The sequence below is a fragment of the Aedes aegypti genome, chromosome 2 (genome assembly GCF_002204515.2).
Source record: "Aedes aegypti strain LVP_AGWG chromosome 2, AaegL5.0 Primary Assembly, whole genome shotgun sequence".
Lineage (NCBI taxonomy): Eukaryota > Metazoa > Arthropoda > Insecta > Diptera > Culicidae > Aedes > Aedes aegypti.
Window position 1 is genome coordinate 86821270 of NC_035108.1, and position 20858 is coordinate 86842127.

Below are 20858 nucleotides of genomic sequence, written 5' to 3' on the forward strand. Positions count from 1 at the left end.
TGAGTCAAAACGGTATTACTAGAGTGGTTCTTCGAGGCATGCTTGAGAAAATCATGTTTTTTTTTTTAATTTTAAATGTCTGAAGAAATCCATGGTTTATTTTTCTGAAATGCATTTGTTTTCAAATAACTTGTGAGATCCTTGACTGAATTTTTGGTTGAGTTTCGCTATAATAATTTTCAGCTGATTCCTTGCAAAACCCCTTCCGAATTTAACACGTTTTTATTGTATACTTTTTGGTATAACCTTATTTTTGTGGAACTACAAGACATTGATCCCAATTGGGCTATGCGTTTTTTTTATTTTGCTGATATGGGGTAACAATGATCACCCATGTAAACAATGATCGGTATCATTCAAAATTTCGTGCCTTATTAAAATCATGGTCCCTGAGGCCAAATTTAACGGCAAAACTCCTGAAAGTCATTTATATTTTGAGTTATGTACAAATGAAAAACACTTTGAACCACGGAATGCTTTCAAAAATATACAATTCCAAATCCTGCGTTTTTCATAGAAATTCGTCAATCTTGCTGTACTGGAAATTTTGATAACATAATCTATTTTGGTGATGCCATCTTTAGAAGTCATCGCATCTTCCTTGCTTGTATCATCCGCTGAACTCATGAGAGATATAAATCTTTGGTAGCGGTATCCATAATAATGGAAATCATTGCTTCAAAAAGTTGGACAATTTACGCATGAAAGAAACTATATTTTCTCAAAAAGAAGAGAAACAACATTCGTGAATTGAAAGTATTTCAACGATAAATGTTGATTTCAAATTTTTAACTAGTACGGATACTTCGAACAATGTTACCCCGTTTTACGGTACGTCATACTTAAGCTATCTCAACATTCCAAATGCTAAAACTTCACATCTAGGCTTAGAATCAGCGTATTTTTTAGTACTGCCATTCTCAACAATGTGGGATACTCTTTTGAAATATTTTAATAATTTTATGACATCTATAATTTTTAAGAAAATAGTTTAAAATCATTAGACAATTAAAAACTGGGAATTTTTTTGAATGTATGTGACGCTGACGTAATGTCTAGCATCCTTCAGAGGAATTGTAACTCGATCTTAAATTAATAAACGCCAAGGATCAATTTGTTCCCGGATCATGGATTACTTAAAATATGGGGGTCGTTGCACGGCTTTTCAGTAAGACCATGGTTGTGGGTTCAAATCCAGCTGGTCGAGACATTTTCTCGATCTCCCTGGACATAGAGTATCTTCGCGCTTTCCAAATGCAAAAAAAGAAAGTTCCCAGGACCGCGAAAGTGCCCATACAACCACTAAGGTTTTTCCCAGTTGGGATGTAGCGTCAGAGACAAGTACAAGAAGGTTTTCATTATAAAGTGACAGAATTTTAAAAAGTACACAAAAAGCGATACGTCATTTATGATGCTTCCTGCCGAGTCATCGATCACCCCATTCCACTTCCATTCTCAACCGGTGCCCGAACATAACTTCCTCTCAGCTGGTTGGGATCATCATACGTCTGTGGCGGTTGTACGCGCCGCATGAGCCAATGAATGCTGAGTTGTATTTTGATTTTTTCTTTCTTCAGAACGAACGGCTTAAGCCTCAAAACAACCAACAAATCGCGCATCGTTGCTTACAAACAGTCGAACCGCGTAGGAAGACACATCGTACCGGGTTGTTGCATCGAGCGGGAATTACTTTATCGGAAACCTCCGTCAACGGCGCGAATTTGAAAGGCGAGAAACGATCGGAATAACTCGTCCAGCAGGAAGTGATACGTTTTTTGATATTCATTTTTTTGCGACCAAGCGAATAACCTTCTTGCATTCATTTCCTCGTGGATCGAATGCATGATTTAGGCGCCAGTCGGTGCAGTCGCGAAAGGGAATCGAATTAATGTGGTGCATGGTGCAGTAGAGCTACGTGCAGTAGGGCAGTGCAGTGTGTTCATATTATCTCATCGAAATCGAGGTTACCCGACAAGTGCATCGTGTTGTTAGTATACATTAGGGTGGCCGATAATGATCAAACTACAGAAACCTCAATATACACCCCCAACTTTGTTCATTTGGACTCCAGAAGCTACTGTGAAAGTTTGAGTTGTTTCAAGACGGAAATACTTCCGGTTTGTTGCAGTCTTTTATCAATGTGTAATAGAATCTTCAAATCAATAGTAAAGGAAATTCGTCTACTACAACCCAACCTCTGGTCGAAAATGGAATTGGAATAGTTTTTCCATATATTTGGTCTCTTCAAAACTTGCTCAAATTTTCGCAGTAGGTCTAAATGAACAAATTTGGGGAATTTACATTAAGTTTTTTACAGTTTGATTTGTGTCATATAAAATGGGCCACCTTAGTATACATGCTGTGAATTAATGAAACAACAACACCACTTCAGTTGCATTTGGAGGAAAAAGTGCATCATACCTTGGAAGCGGACAGCGAGCAGAGCGCCGAGTTTACCGAGAACTGCTGCAAGCAACTCCTTATGACTCTGTGTGTTATGCGAGTCTGAACCACACTGCTTTAGCAACTCGTTGTTTGGTTTGTTTTGCTTGGCGGTTATGTTGAAAGTGAACAAGAGTTAGTTGAACTCTAAAGTTCTACGAAAACGGATGTTTGTACGGAGCGGTTGAAGTGAAGGCCACGCAGCGGGAATTGACCGAACGGTGTTGAGTGCTTTCTGTGAGCTTTTTTTTATCGGCGTCCAATACCATTCACATCTAGTGAAAATGAATAAATCTGTGATAATTGTAAGTATGATAATTTCTTCAAACTCTGACGGTTGAATCTGACTTCCATGTTTGAATGACTGGTGTTGACTTGGATCAGTTTGTTAGCATTCGCGAGTGCGTTCTAAGGCCGTTGAAAGCTTCATCAGAATCTGAATTGGTGCAGAGCAGCCCGTGGAACACGGGCAAAGGCGGCTTTTGATTTCTCTTCAAGTCACACCTCCGTTTTGAAGATCATTGGATTTGTGCTTGTTTGCTCGGTGCAAGGCAGTATGGCGTGTGGGCATTATATTCGTTGCAACTTTGCTTGTAGTTTAGTGCAGACAGTGTGTTATCATCGCGTTTGGCCACAAGTTTCAAAGAAACATTCAAATTATGATAAATATTTTTCATAGTCCACCGTCAAAATGCATTGGTCCAAATTTGTTCACATTTTTTGAATTGTGAGTGTGGAGGTGAATTTATAGAATTAAATTATGAATTTCACAAACTTATTCTTATGCTCTTGATGATTATTTATGCATTATATAGTATTTTTTTCTACGTACAATCAGCAACCGCATGAAAAAAGATAATGTGTGTGATCTTGAAAGTGGTAGGAAAATCAAGAAATTTTAAATTTTTTATGTTTAAAAACTATGAATTTTGAATAAGTTCGTCAAGATTGTTCTTTAAATTTATGTAGAAAATATATGAGATGGAACTAGATGTCTGCGGTGTGTGCATTTTGATGGGCACGTTACGGCTCCTCCTTCTGTCGGGTGTGAGATCACTGCGTCCATTTTTTTAGAACTATGGTGATATACCCTTTTGCTTTTACAAAGACCCTCAGTGGCGGGAACGCCACCGGAATACTTTGCGCGGTGACTGAACTTTTAGCCATCTGCCATTGATGGGCAGAAGTTCTAAGTTGCAGCATTGTGAATCCCCCAATCTGGTACGATCAGCCTGATAAAGCCGACCACTTCCCTGGGAGATGCGTTCCAAATATCGGCCGGCTCCAAAAAGGGCTTGCCAAATATTTTGGATCTTCGTTGTATATGTGCACTGCAGGAGCAGAGAAGGTGTTGTGAGGTTTCGCACGTTTCACTACAGAAACGGCAATTTGGGTTTTGGATGGCTCCGATCTTTTGTAAATGGTATCTGCTGGGGCAGTGTCCAGCTATAAGACCGGTGTAGGTGCTGAGGTCCCTTTTGTTGCGACCAATGAGTTTTTGTGTTTGAGTTACGGCTCACGCTATTGTTTATTATTGAGGAGCGACGGATTGCAGAGGAGTTTCGAAAAAGGAATTTGGTGAGTTTGTTCTGATCAGCAGCGCATGATCACAATGCGTAAATATTAACCATTCGTCGGCCAGAACGTCTACCGATCGTATCCTATGGCAATAGCCTTTCCATCGACGTTCCACAACATCCCGTAACACCTATGAGAGGTCGTAGAGTTCGCTGCATCTTTCTTAAGTAGGCGTTCAATCAATCATCCTTTCCAATTCCCCAGCTTTCGCAAGGACGTGGCCAGGACAGCTCTCGATTATTGGAGGATGCGTCAATCTTGTCTAAGTCGGTGCTAAACAATCCACTGATTCGAGTTAACATGTAAACTATGAGTGTTTAAAATATAGTGTAAGCTTAAGTATGAACTACTGAACTTATTTTTGATACAGCATACCAAGTGTAATTTTTTTTTGCTCATAAAGCCATTTTTTCTAAAATAATGTGCTTTAAGGAAAATTGCCTGCATTTAGGCATATTAGACAGATTTTAAACGTTTAATTTGGAAATAAAATGGTCAAATATTCGAGTTGTAAGAATTTCGACATTGTTTTCAGATTAAGGAGCTTGAAGATTGATTATCTTAAATACGCGTTACAATTTATCCAAAAAAATAGATTCTGGGTTAGTGAAATTTTCCTTCAGGAAAAGTAAGACGAAAATATTTTCGTTATAATGATCAAATATTTAAATTTTCCTTAAAAGTAGAATTGTTGTATAATATAATTTTCAATGTTTGTTTGCTAGTACCTATGGGGGTTAGAAAATTGATTTGAAATATTTATTAAATACAGATTGCACAACAGATAGATTTGTCTTTTTTCAATATTTACTCTTTTAGGTTTATTTGAAAGATTTAATGATATTGATGAAGGGCCTCAACTTTTGGTCGATAATGTACAGGAGATTGGCAAAATGATTAAGGTAATTTTGCCCATCCAGCTTTTTACGAGCGCCAATGCCTGGCGCAAATAGCTTCGCTTTCTGGTAGGGATCAAATGATTTGGCATTTGGCTTGGGTCCGTTCAATAGAAATGATCCAAGCCAAACGTCAAATCGCCCGATCCCTACCAGAAAGCGAGCCTGCGGTGGCCATTAGCGATTTTAAAAAATGGATATTCAAATTTTGAATATCCAGCCTTTTAAAACCGCTAATGGCTACCGCAAGCAGGCTCGCTTTCTGGTAGGGAACGAGCGATTTGACGTTTGGATTTATGAAAAATGGATGAATCCAAACCCGCAAGCAGTCGTCGGCACATTTGGTCTTCTTACAGTAATTGGCTTGGCCATGCATATTGGCCATCGGAGATGTTCCGGATTTTCCAAGGTCATGTGCAAATGGCATTTTTTTTCTGTCACTTGTATTTTTGTGCGGTGTGAAGTTGTATAGACTTCAACAATTTTCCTAGAAACTAGAATTAATAGGTGGAAGATGAATGCCAGCGGACGTATTGAGATTCGTTAACCCGTATGGACCGATGCACGAGTTCACTAATTTGACGTTTGAGCGGTGCCGAATTCACTGGTTCCCATGGTCACGTAAATAACACGACACCGTTAAAAGGTCAAATAATGAACCCGTGCATAGGTCCATACTGCTTTCCTACGCCTACTTGTCCCATGTTCTATGTAAACTTTATGGACCACTGGACAAATATGCGTAGAACGGCAGTATAGGTCTGAGCGAAAGGGAAAATACTAAAACTCTCACCGCTCAGCGAATAGTTAACGGATTTCAACTATTTTTTGTCAGTAGTAGTACACATATCTAGTTTAGAAAATTGGTCAAATGATCTCCGGGTTGTTCCTGTGTTCGGCGGTACTTCGGTGGGTCTCTGGGTCAGGTTGGGTGACAAGGGTATTGTGCTGCTGTGCCCCTGTAAGTAGGCAAATTACAAGTCACAGACAATTTCCGGAATCAGCTATAATGTGGCCACATAGAATTTTAACAAAAACGCATCAGCCTTTTGAGAAACGATTGAGTTGGGTAACCATGTGTCCTGCATTTGATTGACCCTAGAAATGACTATTTTAGGGTCACGAGATGCCTCAAATTTACGATAAAGTAGCCAATTTGTATCTAATCATCTGTACCAAGCTTATGGCAACGCATTTTAGTGAACTATTATGTTTGATCTCTAGTTTTCGAGAGTTCAAACGGTTTAGTATTCACCAAATATTTAGAGTATTACGTCCAAGTGGCCAGATCCGGTACATTCTAAATGGTGCAAACCTCTTCATTTATAATGTTAAATATCAGATCTTAATAATTTATGCGAAATAAAATTATTATCATTGCAAATATATTAAGATAACTTAGAATGTTCCAAAAAATAGCCCTTATTTTACCCAACTTGACCATGTAACCCACCGGAATAACTCCGGCCGCAGGATATTTCCGAGTTTCGCTGGCCATTTCTAGAAACTAGATATGTTGACCAGTATACTGACAGAACATTATCCGAACCCGTTATGTATTCGTTGAGCATTGAGGGTCTTAGCTTTTTTGCTTTCACTTAAGCCTATACGAGTTAAACATCTTATTAGAAATATTAAAATAATTTTTAGTTAGAGCCCAAACAGAAGGACCGACTTGATGAAAATACTGAGGGGACAAAAGTTACCAATCAACAGCGAAAACATTTTTTTGAGTCAAATTCCAAAAACTTGCCTAGGAAATTCCTTTGTATAAGATTTGATTGATACTAATGGAAGTTTTTAATTTTTCACTTCATTGCTTTTCTAATTCTAATTTCCATAATTAGACAGTCAAGATAAATTAATTTTGAACATTGTAATATGTATTTTAAAGATACCATTGATCAGCGGGATAACATTGATCAGAATGACCCTCCCAATAAGAAGTACGAATAAATAATTATCGATGGAATATTTTCTACGTAAGCCTCTCTTTGTTTTATTAATGAACTAAACAAATGTAGTGTTTATGAAAATTCAGGTCTCTTGATGCATATTTTTTTACCTTCCTGGAAAAAATATTTTTAATAATCATAGATAACGTTACCAAAGTTCCATGTCTCATATGAATCCTGCAAATTTTCTAAGGGCCGATTTCTTCACCACCGCTTAGTCCTTAAACCTAGTTGAACTATATGGGTAAGCGTGGTTCACGGTTTAGGCAAAGGTGAAGAGATCGGCCCTTAGCAAGAAAAATGCAGCTTAAATCAAAAATTTCACAAGCATTTTCAATTTATCAAACTTAACGAACTTCTGTCAAGAATGCAGAGTTTCCTTAGGAATTTGCGGTTCATGGCGTTTTTATTTGAAAAAAAAAACTCAAACATGAAATTACTTGTGTAAGTTTGGCCATCATATTTGGCTTTAGAGGCCATGATTTTAGTAAATAACGACATTTCAAATGTTTCGGATCATTGTTTACATGAGTGACCATATAAAAATATTCTACATAATTAAAATTTTCAGGAAACAAAATACAGTATATAGTTACGAGCGATAGATGCCAGTACTTGTTGTTAAAATATGAAACTTGTAACATTTTCATTTCCAAATGAAATTTAAGAATAATTGAAAAAAGAGATAAATGTTGTCCCGAATAACGCTACTACTTAAGTTGAGCTTTATATTTTACAACTTTTTAGGCAAGAAACACTTATTACGCTTCAAATTTGCATATAACTTTCAACATTTTCAGAGCAGAAATGATATACTGACAATCAAAACGTAATATTGACTTGATTGACGTAAGAGATAAAAGATCTAAGGATAATATCTTAATTTTATTCCTGCAACTTCTGAGGCATAGCTTAATTTGATGTTTGCAGACTAATGAATAGCTTGCAGCTATTAATTAGATCTCACAAAAGCTTAATATGATATGCGAATGGTATTCTAGGAGTAAATTTTAGATATCATTTTTAAATCTTATATCTCTTATAAGTTAATAGCAATTATAGATATCCTATCATAATAGTAGTTTACGGAACAAGTTGCAGAATGATGATTTTTACAGCACGAGTTGTAAATTTATCCTACGAGGCTTGCCGAGTAGGATAATTACGACGAGTGCTGTAAAAATCGAGTTCTGCAACGAGTTACGTACAACATTTTTTGCAATTTCGTAGAAGACCACTTGAGGCTATCAGAAATTATTTCGGAATGCATTCACCATTATTTTACAATTTCTGAGAAATTATTGTGTTAAGATTCATTACGCAACTTAAAACAGTTGCGTAATGAGAAAGCGTTGCGTAATGAATCATTACAACACTAGTTTCAGTTAGGTAATGACTATTCCCGCACTGTATACTTCAGTGCAGGAAAGTAGGTCGTTTCATGACAGATTAGCGTGATGGAAAACAGCCTATTACGATGAGAAATTGCAAAAATTGCTTTTACTGCTCGTGTTCAATTGGCGTGAATATCTGTATTTCTTTAAATAGTTTGATTATATTTTCTTTTTTTGGTCTTTTTTCATGGGGGTTTTAAGTTTGTAATAAAATAATTTCTATAAAATGCATGGATTTCAATGGATTTTAGAAGATTTATCTGCCAAAAACAGTCTTGAAAAGAATTCAACTGTAGATAATAGTAATACTAATACCCAACCCCGCCTTTAGATGGGGAAATCGAAATGATTTTATTTTTGGTTTCAACCTTGACTCTTCTTCTTCTTTCCGGCGTTACGTCCCCAGACAACCAGAAATCGCATGAAAGTTCACGTTACAACTCGTTTATTCATACTAATTACATCAAACCCGCAAAACACCGTGGATAAACTCGTCAGATTGATGAGATTCCTCGAATAAAACACTTCTTTTCTGAGTTCATTTGTACATTTTGTTTCGTCTCGTACACTCGTACAAAGTAAGTCGAATCAATCCGTAGCAGTTGTCAAATCTTCATTTGTTATCATAAGCTAAGTCGCATAAGATCACAGGTTAGTTCTGTAGAATATGTATACACTCGCATTGAATGTTATTATTCATCACATAATATATGCACGCATATCGCCTCCACTTTTGTACGTAGAAGGCCTTTTCGCGATATCTTATAGGTGAAATGTTGCACATACAAGGCCTCCAGGTGATTTCGTTATACGTACATTTTGGTTGTCTGGGTCCCCACTGGGACAGAGCCTGCTTCTCAGCTTGGTGTTCTTATGAGCACTTCCACAGTTATTAACTGAGAGCTTACTATGCCAATAACCATTTATGCATGTGTATATCGTGTGGCAGGTACGAAGATACTTTATGCCCTGGGAAGTCGAGAAAAATCCGAAAAGATCCTCGACCGGTGGGATTCGAACCCACGAGTCTCAGCTTGGTCTTGCTGAATAGCTGCGCGTTTACCTCTACGGCTATCTGGGCCCCTTAAACCTTGACTCATAACACGTATAGAAGTAAAGTTTTTTATGACTTTTAAACCTGGGGTTCATTTAACGTGTAATATAAAAAAATCGTACCTTTTTTTACGATCAACCTATCACAGAAGAAGAGCTTGGTGGTATTAAAATAATTTAAAACCTGTTTTCTCTTTTAATAACACGGAAATGAAAAAATAATGATTTTAAAAATACCGTAAAAACTTGAATTTATAATATTTCCAAAAATCAGTAATTAGAAGAGGCTTAAAATAAATGAAAAAGGATAATGATGTTCAAAAGTAAAAATTATAAAAATAAAAAAAAACAACAAAAAATTCATAGATTTGCGAATAAAATTAAATCATTGCCGAAAACGTGTTTAGAGCGATTTTAGATAACTAAAAATTATATTTCGATCGAAAATAAAAAAATGGGTATTAGAGGGTTAAGTTATTGCAACATGAGTCAAAATTTATAATCAAAGCAGTTTTACAAGAGAAGGAATGAGGCATATCTACGAAATGAAAATTTTACAAAATGTGCAAACGCGACAATTTTCTGCGGGGAAATTTACAAATATTCTCCATTCAATTGTGGTATAAGAAAATGCTGGAATTATTTGAGAGAAAAATTATACTTCTTCCCTTTATAAAATAATTGCATCCAAATATTATGAAGTTGTGAGACAACGTCTATCTATTTTTCATGAAATTGCAGTCCGATTGATACAAAGCTTTGGGTTCCACATATTAGACAAAAGGGTTAGATTTGAAATGACTATATTTGATTTTGACTTGAACATTTGATGTGGCACGACTTATAGTAAAAAAAATAATACGGAAATCAGTATTGGTAGTTGATTGATTGATATTGGTTGAATATGTAAAAAACTGATATTAATAATAAATGGATTTAAATGTACAGTAACCCCACGCAGTTGAATCACCCACAATTTATGAATCAGCTGATTTAAGAAGACAATATTATAATCAAATTTATCACAAAACATCACAGAATCATTTTTACTGATAAGCAACACATAGTGTTCAACCATTTCAAGCCTTCTTATTTCAGTAAAAAAGCTCTTGATCGCGGTATGAACCAACAATATTACTAAATTATTTTTGTAGCTATTTGGGCTTTATTTTTGGCCAACTTTGTAAGCCGTGTAGTGTTTGACGCTTAGCTAGAAACGACGTTTTAAAGTTTGTTTCAAAGATTTTTTGTGAGAGATTAAGCCCCAGACAACTTTTCCAGATTCAATAAACATAGCTATGAGAGATAAATGCGTATTTATACGGATTTGGCTAAGATTTTTAAGTTAAATACTTGATCAATAAATTGTGGGAAATATACACACCAGTCACAGTTTATGAATCAGCGTTCAATCTACTTGTGCTTAGTATTTTGAAAAAAGATTCTTAGTTTCAAGTATTTTCCAATATTAAATTTTGTTAAGAGAGATCAAAAGTGGTTTGGGACCGTTCATAAACTACGGATTTTTTTTAATTTTGTGGAAAAGGAATTTGTGCATACAAATGAATTTTCATGATTTTGAAAAAAAAAACAAATTCTTATGAAAAAAGTTATTTAGGGGGTTTATAGTCTTATATGGCTATAAAAATTTAGGACGTTTTTTTTTGTAAGGTCTCAAAGATTATTATGTTGAATAATTTTTGGATAAATAAAAAAAAACCCTTAATATGTGAGGAACAAAAAGAAACAGAATAGGTGTAAAAAATGTAAACAATGTATTATATTACACCTGATAGGTTCTCCATAATTTCGCTATAAAAACGGGGTTTCCCTTCTGCAGAAGGACCAAAAGCAACGAGTGGAAAAGAAAAGAACTGGTTTGCATCCTCTCTGATTGATATCAATACCAATTGTTTGTCACTTTTATGATCACTTTTGTTGCACGTAAGTTTTTTTCAGATTACCTCCCAGGCTAAACTGTTGGCTCTATTATCAGACACATGGAGAAGTAAAAGATATTCACACTTTTAAAACATAAAAACATTGGACAACTTTACTAATAAAAGATAAATCGGATTCACAAGTTTTCACATTCAGCTTCAAAATTTGCTTCTTCTCTTTGGAAGAATGATGATAACTGTTGTTCGACACGAAGTCCAACCGCAGTTTAGTTCGCTATGGGTTGATCACAAACAATTTACAAGTTTTGAACGTGGAAATCGATAGCAAAGCTCATCGATTTCAACATAACAAACTCATTGCGCAAATCGATTAATTGACCAACTTGAACATAATGATCATGACACAAGCTAACCATAAGCAAAACACACTGAATCCGTGTTGGGTGATGATCTATGCGTCCATAGGTTGACGCATACAAATCTGAAGGGAAAGCTTCGGGAACTTATATGGAAAAATTTTGAAATCCCTGTAATCGGTTGATGAATCAATCCATGAACCAAAACAAAGGAATTGAATGTGTAACACACACGAAGTTTGCAAGAAAATCATAGCAATTCGATATGGACGTTCATTAATCGATCGATAATTTGAAGCACACAAATCGAACGTGTGAATTTTCATCACTGCAGTAAAGGCAGTCAAAAGGTCAGGCATGTACGAGTTCTGCAATCTAGATATAATGATCAGGGTTGGGAAAAAATCTGAAATTCACTCTACAGTAGCCAAACAAAGCCAATCACAGTCAGCAAAGCCAGTGAAACTCACGCCCATCGCTGCTGTAGGCAAAATGCCTTGAAAATTGCAAAACACCCGTTGCTAAGGGCAACCCAAAATTACTGTAGAAAAATGTTCTATTTCCCGCTGCATTTCCCGCATTTAGAGCCTTCAATGACACTCATGATTAAGAAAATTCGTGCACCCAACAGAGGCTACTTGATGAGATTCACGTTTTTGAACTACTGTACTGGGAGAGCCACGTGATTTTCGCGAAAATTCAAGCCTACTACTATTACCATTCCCAGCACTGATAATGATTGTCTAATTACACTACCTGCCATCATCCTCCAAATAAACATGCTCCAAAAGCATATTAATCCACAAATTCAATGATCACTAGCTCAGCCCGCTCAGTAGCAACATACAAAATCATGCAATGTCAAGCAGATTCTTGAAATACTTGGTTCCGGTTCACCTCCGGATATAATTAACGTTGCCCGAGGCGGTGTTCTAATAAACATATGAACTTTACAGCATTTAATTGCAAAATAATTGAAAGTAAATAACTGGTTCATAAATCGTGTTCACATTGATTCATATTTGTGGACAACTTTTTTGCCGATTCATAAATTGTGCTTTAAGACAATGTTCAAATAAGTGAAAATTTCAACAAATTTAATTATAACATTGTGCATGAACTGCAGGTATATATCCCACTTTACCATTTGGCATTGATTTCATAAAAAAATATTATTTACTTTGCTCTTTATAATTTTTCAAATTTAAGCTTAGCCTTAAATGATTCATAACTGTGGGACCAGTGTAAGTTAGTTGGTAAAGGTGCAGCTTGCTATCTAGCTTTTAGTCAGAATTTCAAATATTTTAATCGAAAAATAATTACTTTCATTTTTGTCTTTAAAAATTTTTTTTGAGATTTAAATATTTTAATTTTTTGTCTATTTGCACATTGTCTGATACCAGAATTTATGCTTCGGCAAAAAACTTGCCCATAAATATGAATCAATATGAACATGATTTATTATTCAGCTGCTTATTTTTAATTATTTTACAATTAAACACTAAATAGTTCTTATGCTACACTGCCTTGGACAACGTAAATGATATACGGTGGTGAACCGGATACAAATATGTCAATGATATGCTACTGACCGGGCCTAGTGAACATGGAATTTATGGATTTATATGCTTTTGGAGCATGTTTATTTGGAGGATGATGGCAGGTTGTGTAATTAGACTATCATAAGTTCAACAATTAGATGGCGGCACATTGCGTACGTGAAATAATCGAATACATGAATGTAAACGATACTCCATAACCTAGAATTACTTTTAAATTTTTTTTAAGGTGTCTGGATGAAGAGCCAAAAGTTCAATCTGGGAGTTAATCTAAAGAAATTTACATGCAACAAAAAATAACAACCAGTTCTTTTCTTTTAAATTCGTTGCTTTTGGTCTTTCTGCAGAACCAACACACAGTTTTCCTAGCAAAATTGGAAAAAACCTTTCAGGGTCAATTGAAAATTCTTTTCTTTTTCTATCTTTAGTGTTTTGTTTTTGTTCCTAATAAAATTGATTTTTTTTCGAAAATAATTCAACAAAATAGTCTTCGAGGCCTTACATAAACCACGTTCACAATTTTTATGGCCATATCGTCCCCTTAATGCTACAACTAGATAACTTGAAAATCAAAATTTTGAGATGTGCAACTTTGAAAGTATGACCGTTTAACAAGGTGATGGTTAATCGCAGAGATTATGATTGAAAAATAATCTTTAACTTGTATATTTTCAATCACACGCTTAAGACCTGTGGATATTTTGCAGATCTAATTAAGAAAAATGTTTTGACAAATTGAAGTCAAAAATTTTAAATTTCGAGTTATCTAGTTGTAGCATCAAGGGGACGATATAGACTACATATATTTCTAAAGAATATTGTCATATGAATTTTAGTTAATTTTGATAACATCATGGAAACCATTATAATATACAGAGTTTTGATTTATAAACGCCCACAACCCGCTTTTTCACTTTCGTAACAACATTTTACGTTGAAAATTGTTTAAAAGGAAAATTGAAAAAAAAAACTTAGTACCAGTAGTTTGAACGCTTATTCATGAATTGTGTGTTTATTTTCCACAGCTTATTGATCAAGTATTTTACACAAAAATCTGGGACAAATCTGTATGATAACGCATTTATATCGTACTAGTTGTCCTGGCAAATTTTGCCTTGTCATCAAGTAGCCTATTGAAAAACGCTATGTATGACAATTTTGTTCACTCTTGTTTTTTACGACTTTCCGGGTGTACATCATCGAATTTTTATACAAACAAACACGTCGAACAAAACGGAGAAAGAATCATTCAAATCCGTTGAACCGTTCGTATGCCATTTCGTGACATACAAACACCACTCCATTTTTATTTATATAGATATAGAAGATACATACCGTTTTGTCACAAATTCCGAACACTCAGTTTTTGTATGGCGATTTGGTTGAAATGTTTCGCTGAAAATTTTCATCAAATTACAAGGTAATGCAGTCGATGGCAATTCAATTTCAACGAACCTGAAATTGAATTGCCATCGACTGCATTTCCTTGTAATTTTATGACACATTTCAGCGAAATATTTCAACCAAATCGCCATACAAAAACTGAGTGTTCGGAATTTGTGACAAAACGGTATCTATCTTCTATGTAAATAAAAATGGAGTGGTGTTTGTGATGATTCGAAACCAGTAAAATTAGCTCAGATAAATTTATTTGCGAAATTATTCATTTAAATACACTTAATTCATTCTGTTCGGAATTTTAATCACTGTTTTCAGGATATCAGACAGAATGATCGCAGTGTTCGGCATTTGAATCAGAATATTGTTCCATTCTTTTACGTCACAACAATACTTTACAAGTTTATATTAACATTTTTTAGCTGTAGGGTAGCTAATAGTTAAACTTTGCGAAGAAATTTTAAATTTTCACAAATATCAGCTTATTTATTCCTATCAGATGCATTTGAAGTGACTTTTGGACTTAAGTGATCGGAATATGAGTCAAAATGGTAGATAAAATGTTTATCAAATCTGTAAATTTTGTCTAGAACTCATTCTCTCACAAAAAATCTTTGGAAAAAAAGCTTTAAAATGTCGTTTCTAGTTAGGGTCTATAGGCAGAAGTCTTTCATAATTGCCAAAAAATACAGTCCAAATGGATACAAAAAGAATTCAGTAATGTAGTTGGTTCATACCGAGCGGATTCATAAATTGATGGTGATTGAACTGTGTGGGGTGACTTCATTTTTACTGTTCCAATTTTCACTTTTAAATGCACTCGCATGGAAAGTTCCTTTTGGACCCAGTTATGGCACTATCAAAGATTTTCATACAAGCTTATGATTTTATATAAACAAAATTCAAAAAAAAACTCTCGTTTTATTCAAAACAATGTAATTAATTTCTGCTTCGATATGTTGAACGGCATATCACACAATGAACTAAAAAATATTATACCAAAAATTAAATATTATATTATACCAATTACCTTTGTAGGAATGCTAACCAATTACCCATACAATTACCATAATCAGCGTTAAATTTTTTTGTTTTGTAGAATATGGACTTTTACAATTATTCTTAACTAGTGGTCCCGGCAAACTTCGTCTTGCCATCAAGTAGGCTGTTGGAAAACGTCAAGAAATCCCCTATACAAAATGACACTTTAGTCTTCTCCCGTTTTCCCGATTATTCCGGAGACTTTCCTGAACTTTTTCCTTGCACGAACACGTCGCATCCCTTGTGGATTGCAACAGTGAAAACCTTGCGTCGTTCCGTTGACCCGTTCTCAAGCCATTTCGTGACATACAAACACCACTCCATTTTTATTTATATAGACTAGTGGTCCCTGCAAACTTCTTTTTGCCATCAAGTAGGCTGTTGAAAAACGCCATGGAACGCCCCGTGCAAAATAAAAGTTCCGTTCACTTTTGTTTTTTCAACTTTCCCGTTAAATATCTTTTGCTTTTTATATACACAAACACGTCGGAACACTTCAGGAACTATGGAAGAATTTTCAAAACCCGTTAGCTCGTTCTCAAGTGGTTAGCTCCTTAAAGTATATCTTTGGCCATTTGTGGACCTTTTTTTTTAATTTGGGCCTCATTTGAAAAATTAACTCACAATGGTGTTGTTTTTTTTATTGAAAGAATTCCTGAGGCTGCAATTTCCAAAAATACTATGCATATTTTCTGATTTTTTTTTTTCAATAAAGTGAATTTGTCTTAACATTATTAAGACAAAAATTTCTATAGAAAATTGCAATCAACTCTAGTCGTCCAGATTATGTATATTTCTCAGCTGTTTCTTAACATCGAATCTCTTATAATTTATTATCATTGCCTTCATCTTACACAGATAAGCATCTTCATCGTTCTGGCGAACATTCAAATCCCCCCAGTGGAATCTACCGTTTTACGGTTAATCACCGAAGCCCTCCAAAACAACATCGCCGGCATTCCGTTGATCCACAAAACCGAAGAGTTCGACTTCGACCCGGAAGTGAGCCAAAAACGACGAGAATTGTACTACGAGGTAAGTTCTCTTAGGTTGAAACCAATATCCACCGATCTTGCAAAGGACAATTCAGTGCGTCCTAATAAAGCTTCAAATTAAGATTTTTCGTTACACTGAATTATCGAGTGGTAGTGTAGTTGTCGATTATTTAGATCCGCCTTGAGTTTTCCACTTGAAATGAACGAATCCGAACAGTGAAACTGCCACCAGTATGGACTAGACTACAAGATTAATTCTTCTGCAGCCAACCGTTGCTGATGACTATGTTTTAAGATTTAGCCACTGTACACACCGCTTCATACTGTTGATAATTGAGGTGTCTTGTCGACGTTGGATTCGGTTTTACAAGGTTGATTCGCGGTACCATGACGGAACCGGTGTACCCACATTCGAACAAATTTGCGAACTCCGATGGATGCGATAGAAGCATTTCGAGGGTCGTGTATATTTCACTGTGTAAGGTGTATTCGAAACAGACCCTGAATGTTTTCCATAGAGATGACAAAACTATACGAGCTACAGATGATTAGCATACGCATCTCAAATGCCCAAGTTCAATGATACTTCGTGTAGGTGAATATTATCGATGTTGTCGTTTTCGATCGCATATTATCAGGGGTTGTCAACTTTTTTTACGTCTGATACGGTCGTGTACCAACATAAAATCAGCACAACAAGTTATTGTCCGAAGCACCAAAATAATGCTATTTGTTTTAGTCGGGATTGCTGAATCCATCAAGTAGAAACATCTCGGAATCCAAAGATGGCCGCCACAATGGCTGACTTGTACCGCTCACGTTTTCAAAGGCACAAAACTGGAGAAATAGTTGGCAAACGTTCCTGATCTTTTTATTTCATGCTTTCTGTTAGTGCTAACGAGATTTAAAACTGAGACCAACGGCTTCACTCTCCTTCCAAAGGAAGTCGTTACTATAAGTTTAAGATAAGTGACTTTCGATATTTATTCGCGCAATTCCAATCAAATAATTTCTCATATGAAAGCTTAACTCATTATTCCATGCTTGGAAGATATAATACCAAAGCACATTTTCCGATGACATTTTTCTCGGGAAAGAGAGATGGTTACAATATTCAATTGACAAAATCAAGTGATATTCATAACATTTAACAGTACTGATCCTGAATCTTCATGGAATGACTTGCGGCGTGAGTGATTGAAGAAACACTATTGCATGCTCATCTCACCGCTAGTTGTCTCGAGTAGTAGCTTCGGCGATTTATCTGTCCCCTCATTCTGTTTATTTTCGGTAGGAGAAAATAGTTTGAAATGGACTCATAGGAAACAATGATTTTCTTTCCAACATATGGAATTGCCTAGAAAAATTCAATTAGCATTTTTTGGTTTATGTTGAGAAGATATGCTATTACAGTCGAAGCTCGTTATAACGACAACTTTTATAACGACAAAAGCTCTCTATAGCGACCTTTTTCGGTCCCACGAAACGCATTTCTATGTTATAACTATTCTCTATAACGACTTTTCTCTATTGCGACGGTCCCTTGTGATGTCGTTATAACGCGCTTCGACTGTATATCTCAATGTAGACCGTGGAGGTCCACTCGTTGAAACCCTTTTGATTCTACAATAAATTAAAAAAAATTCAGGATATATTTTCAGCAAAATCTTTAGGATTTTAGTATGTTTCTTTAAAGAAACGCATGAATCTTAATTTTATACACTGAATGACATACCAGGCCATAGATACTGTTGTTTGGAAGGCGGTGTATTTTAATCAAAAATGAAGTAGCATATTGCATCACATCCCCCTATCTGGCGCCCGGTTTGAACTAAAGCTGCGTTCAATGGCAAGGTTAAATCTATCAAAATATATAAACACTTTTCTTTAGGCAGCCGCACGATTGTTTGCTTTGTGCCAAGCGGAACTCTTCCATTTTTTACTGCATATATTCTAGCGATCGATTTCATAGTAGAACTAGTCGATCTTTTTTCCGCTTATTAGTTTCAAATGTGACTGATCTAAATTTATTGTTTTTTTTTTCTTTCGCCTAATCATCTACTTTTAGCAACACGGATATCGAGGAGAGAAGGCCATAGAGCGACTGGGACTCGGCATCGATGGCAAGCATCGGGAGCGGGCAGCCCAACAGCGAGCACGTGACGAAGGACACCTGAATGGGTTGAACGATCACCAGCCTTGAAAGCCGATCGGTTATGAGATGAGAGATGAGACGTTGTCATACGTCGCCATCGCGTGAATGGAGTATTTGCGAGTGATACGAATGTATGTGTGGTTCGGTTCTGGTTTCCCAATGATACCCAGTGCTCTTTTAGTCATAGCTACTTGTTGTGGCTCTATGCAAATGCTTCGAATCGCAAGAAGCTGGGATATAGAGCCGCTTTTGCTGAATAAGATTCGTAACCGTACGATGTGATGAAGCTGATCGTACCAATTAGCTTGATTTTGTCCAAGTACTGTTACCAGAACCAGTTTTGGTGGCAACTACGGTATATGGCAAAATTGATGGAGAATGTGCAATAACGTAAGTGATCAATACAGTGAATAGATTTTTATACTAGGTAGCTCATATAGAATAAAACAAATTTTGAAATTTTCATTATGCTGTTTATTTTCTTAAATATCACGATTATTTGTGTCTTGCAGTTTGTACACTCGTATTTATTGTTTCCTCACTATTGTAGTCCTCAATTGTTATCTATTGAACTCAATTTTGCAGTGTCTATTTAAAGTCAGTCCAGTTAGAATTTCGTCGTTTCTTTTCAATTACAGCGACTCTAGTAGTAATAGCGAGAAACGAGCCTTTTGATCCGTAAGGATTGTTTATTCAGTGCTAAAAAAGTATAAAGTTACACACACAAGTCTCAAAGTTTTCGAGGATGGCACGCGAATGACGTTTAAGAACCCTGCATACTTATGCTCAAAACCCAAAATCAGAAAAAATGATACAAAAATTGGAAAAAAAAAATCAAACTCTGAGTCGACAATTTTTCCTAGCTGAATCTAGAGTGAACGCTTCGGGTATTCCATGATATAGTTAGTAAAGAAGTGGTTGTCTAGATACAGTTCACATTGTTCAAACTGTATTAAATATGATCCTTCCAAAATTTGTGTATTGCTGTTGCAGTTGGTTTTTAACGTTGTATTGACATTATTCAGAAGTATTGTGGCGTCGTTGATTGTTTTGATTAATCCGGATGAATATACTTTCTCATAAGTGCAATTTGCATGTTGCGATTGAATCAAATTATTGATGCATGTTCTTGTTGCTTTTAAAGATTCGATGTCACATAAAAAATATTGCAGGTCCTCTTCACATTGTGTTGATATCTCGAAGTTATGTGTTTTATTTTTTATGAAGTAATTTGATTCCATATAAATTCTGCTCTGGTTTTGGATCAATGGATTTATGAACTCCTAATCATAAACTTCTGAAGATGATTTTGGTACTTTTAACATATAAATCACGTGGATATTATTCATAGCAATTTGAGCTGTACATTTCGTCAGTAGATTTTCATAAGATATTATTGGAACACTTTGTTGTTTGAGAAATGATTTTATTTTCACCAAAGGAATACCATTTTTGGCAAGTAAAATGGTATCTTCCAAAATTTCGATTTGATGTTGTACTGCATTCATATTTATTAAAATTGTCAGAAGATCATTTTCAATTACATGCTGTTGTGTCGATTTAAAATCCAGTTGTAATAATTCCGTTGTTATTTGATTTAGATGATTTAGACGAGAGTTGATTGCTTCGTTGAAGTTAGTTTGCCGATTGCTGTTCTCGATGAGATCGTTCATTGTAGTGTTGATAATTTTCAAATCTTCTGCGTCAGGAATACTAGCATTCCATTTAAGAGCCTTTCCGATGCCGTCAAATCGTTTAACTCGGTGTTCATGTGGTATGAGTTTTTGGTATAATAAATTATTTCTGTTGTTTAAATATCTATACAACTGATTATTGTATACATGTGTCTTTACCAAGTTATCGAAGTGATTTACAATTTCGTGTATTTGTAATAAATTAATTGGTTGAATTATCCTTACTTATCCTAATTTGATTTTTGCTTTTCCCAATGGTATAATGGCTACTGGATTTTTGTTAAGGTCATGAATTTGCATAACGGCACTTGCAATATGTAACAAAAATCTGTAATAAAAAAAACATAAATTATTCATTGTGAACAGTTTTTCTTAAATTTGCTTTGTGAATGTTTCTTCCTTGATCATCAATTACAAAAGTTTATTGATTTTCCAGTACTT

At 35.4% G+C, this 20858-nt stretch overlaps 1 protein-coding gene across 4 annotated transcripts; it reads left to right on the plus strand.

Moving 5' to 3' along the window:
- The first annotated feature begins 1613 nt into the window (after positions 1 to 1613).
- Positions 1614 to 19186, plus strand: LOC5571826. Of its 4 annotated transcripts, none has more exons than XM_021841455.1 (4): positions 1614 to 1987; positions 2318 to 2747; positions 16432 to 16608; positions 18637 to 19186. In XM_021841455.1, the coding sequence occupies exons 2-4, from the start codon at positions 2727 to 2729 to the stop codon at positions 18769 to 18771; spliced, it is 333 nt and encodes a 110-aa protein (XP_021697147.1). In that variant the 5' UTR covers positions 1614 to 1987; positions 2318 to 2726; the 3' UTR covers positions 18772 to 19186. The 4 variants fall into 4 exon arrangements, with proteins under 4 accessions (XP_021697147.1, XP_021697149.1, XP_021697148.1 ...); XM_021841457.1 differs by having other exon boundaries at positions 2352 to 2747; XM_021841456.1 differs by having other exon boundaries at positions 2393 to 2747.
- Positions 19187 to 20858: the final 1672 nt, after the last annotated feature.

Excerpts from the sequence above, each read along its gene's own strand:
- LOC5571826 (XM_021841455.1), top strand. The coding sequence starts at position 2,727 with ATGAATAAATCTGTGATAATT. Across the intron at positions 2,748-16,431 it reads TGAATAAATCTGTGATAATT|ATAAGCATCTTCATCGTTCT; the intron begins GTAAGTATGATA and ends CATCTTACACAG. Across the intron at positions 16,609-18,636 it reads GACGAGAATTGTACTACGAG|CAACACGGATATCGAGGAGA; the intron begins GTAAGTTCTCTT and ends ATCTACTTTTAG.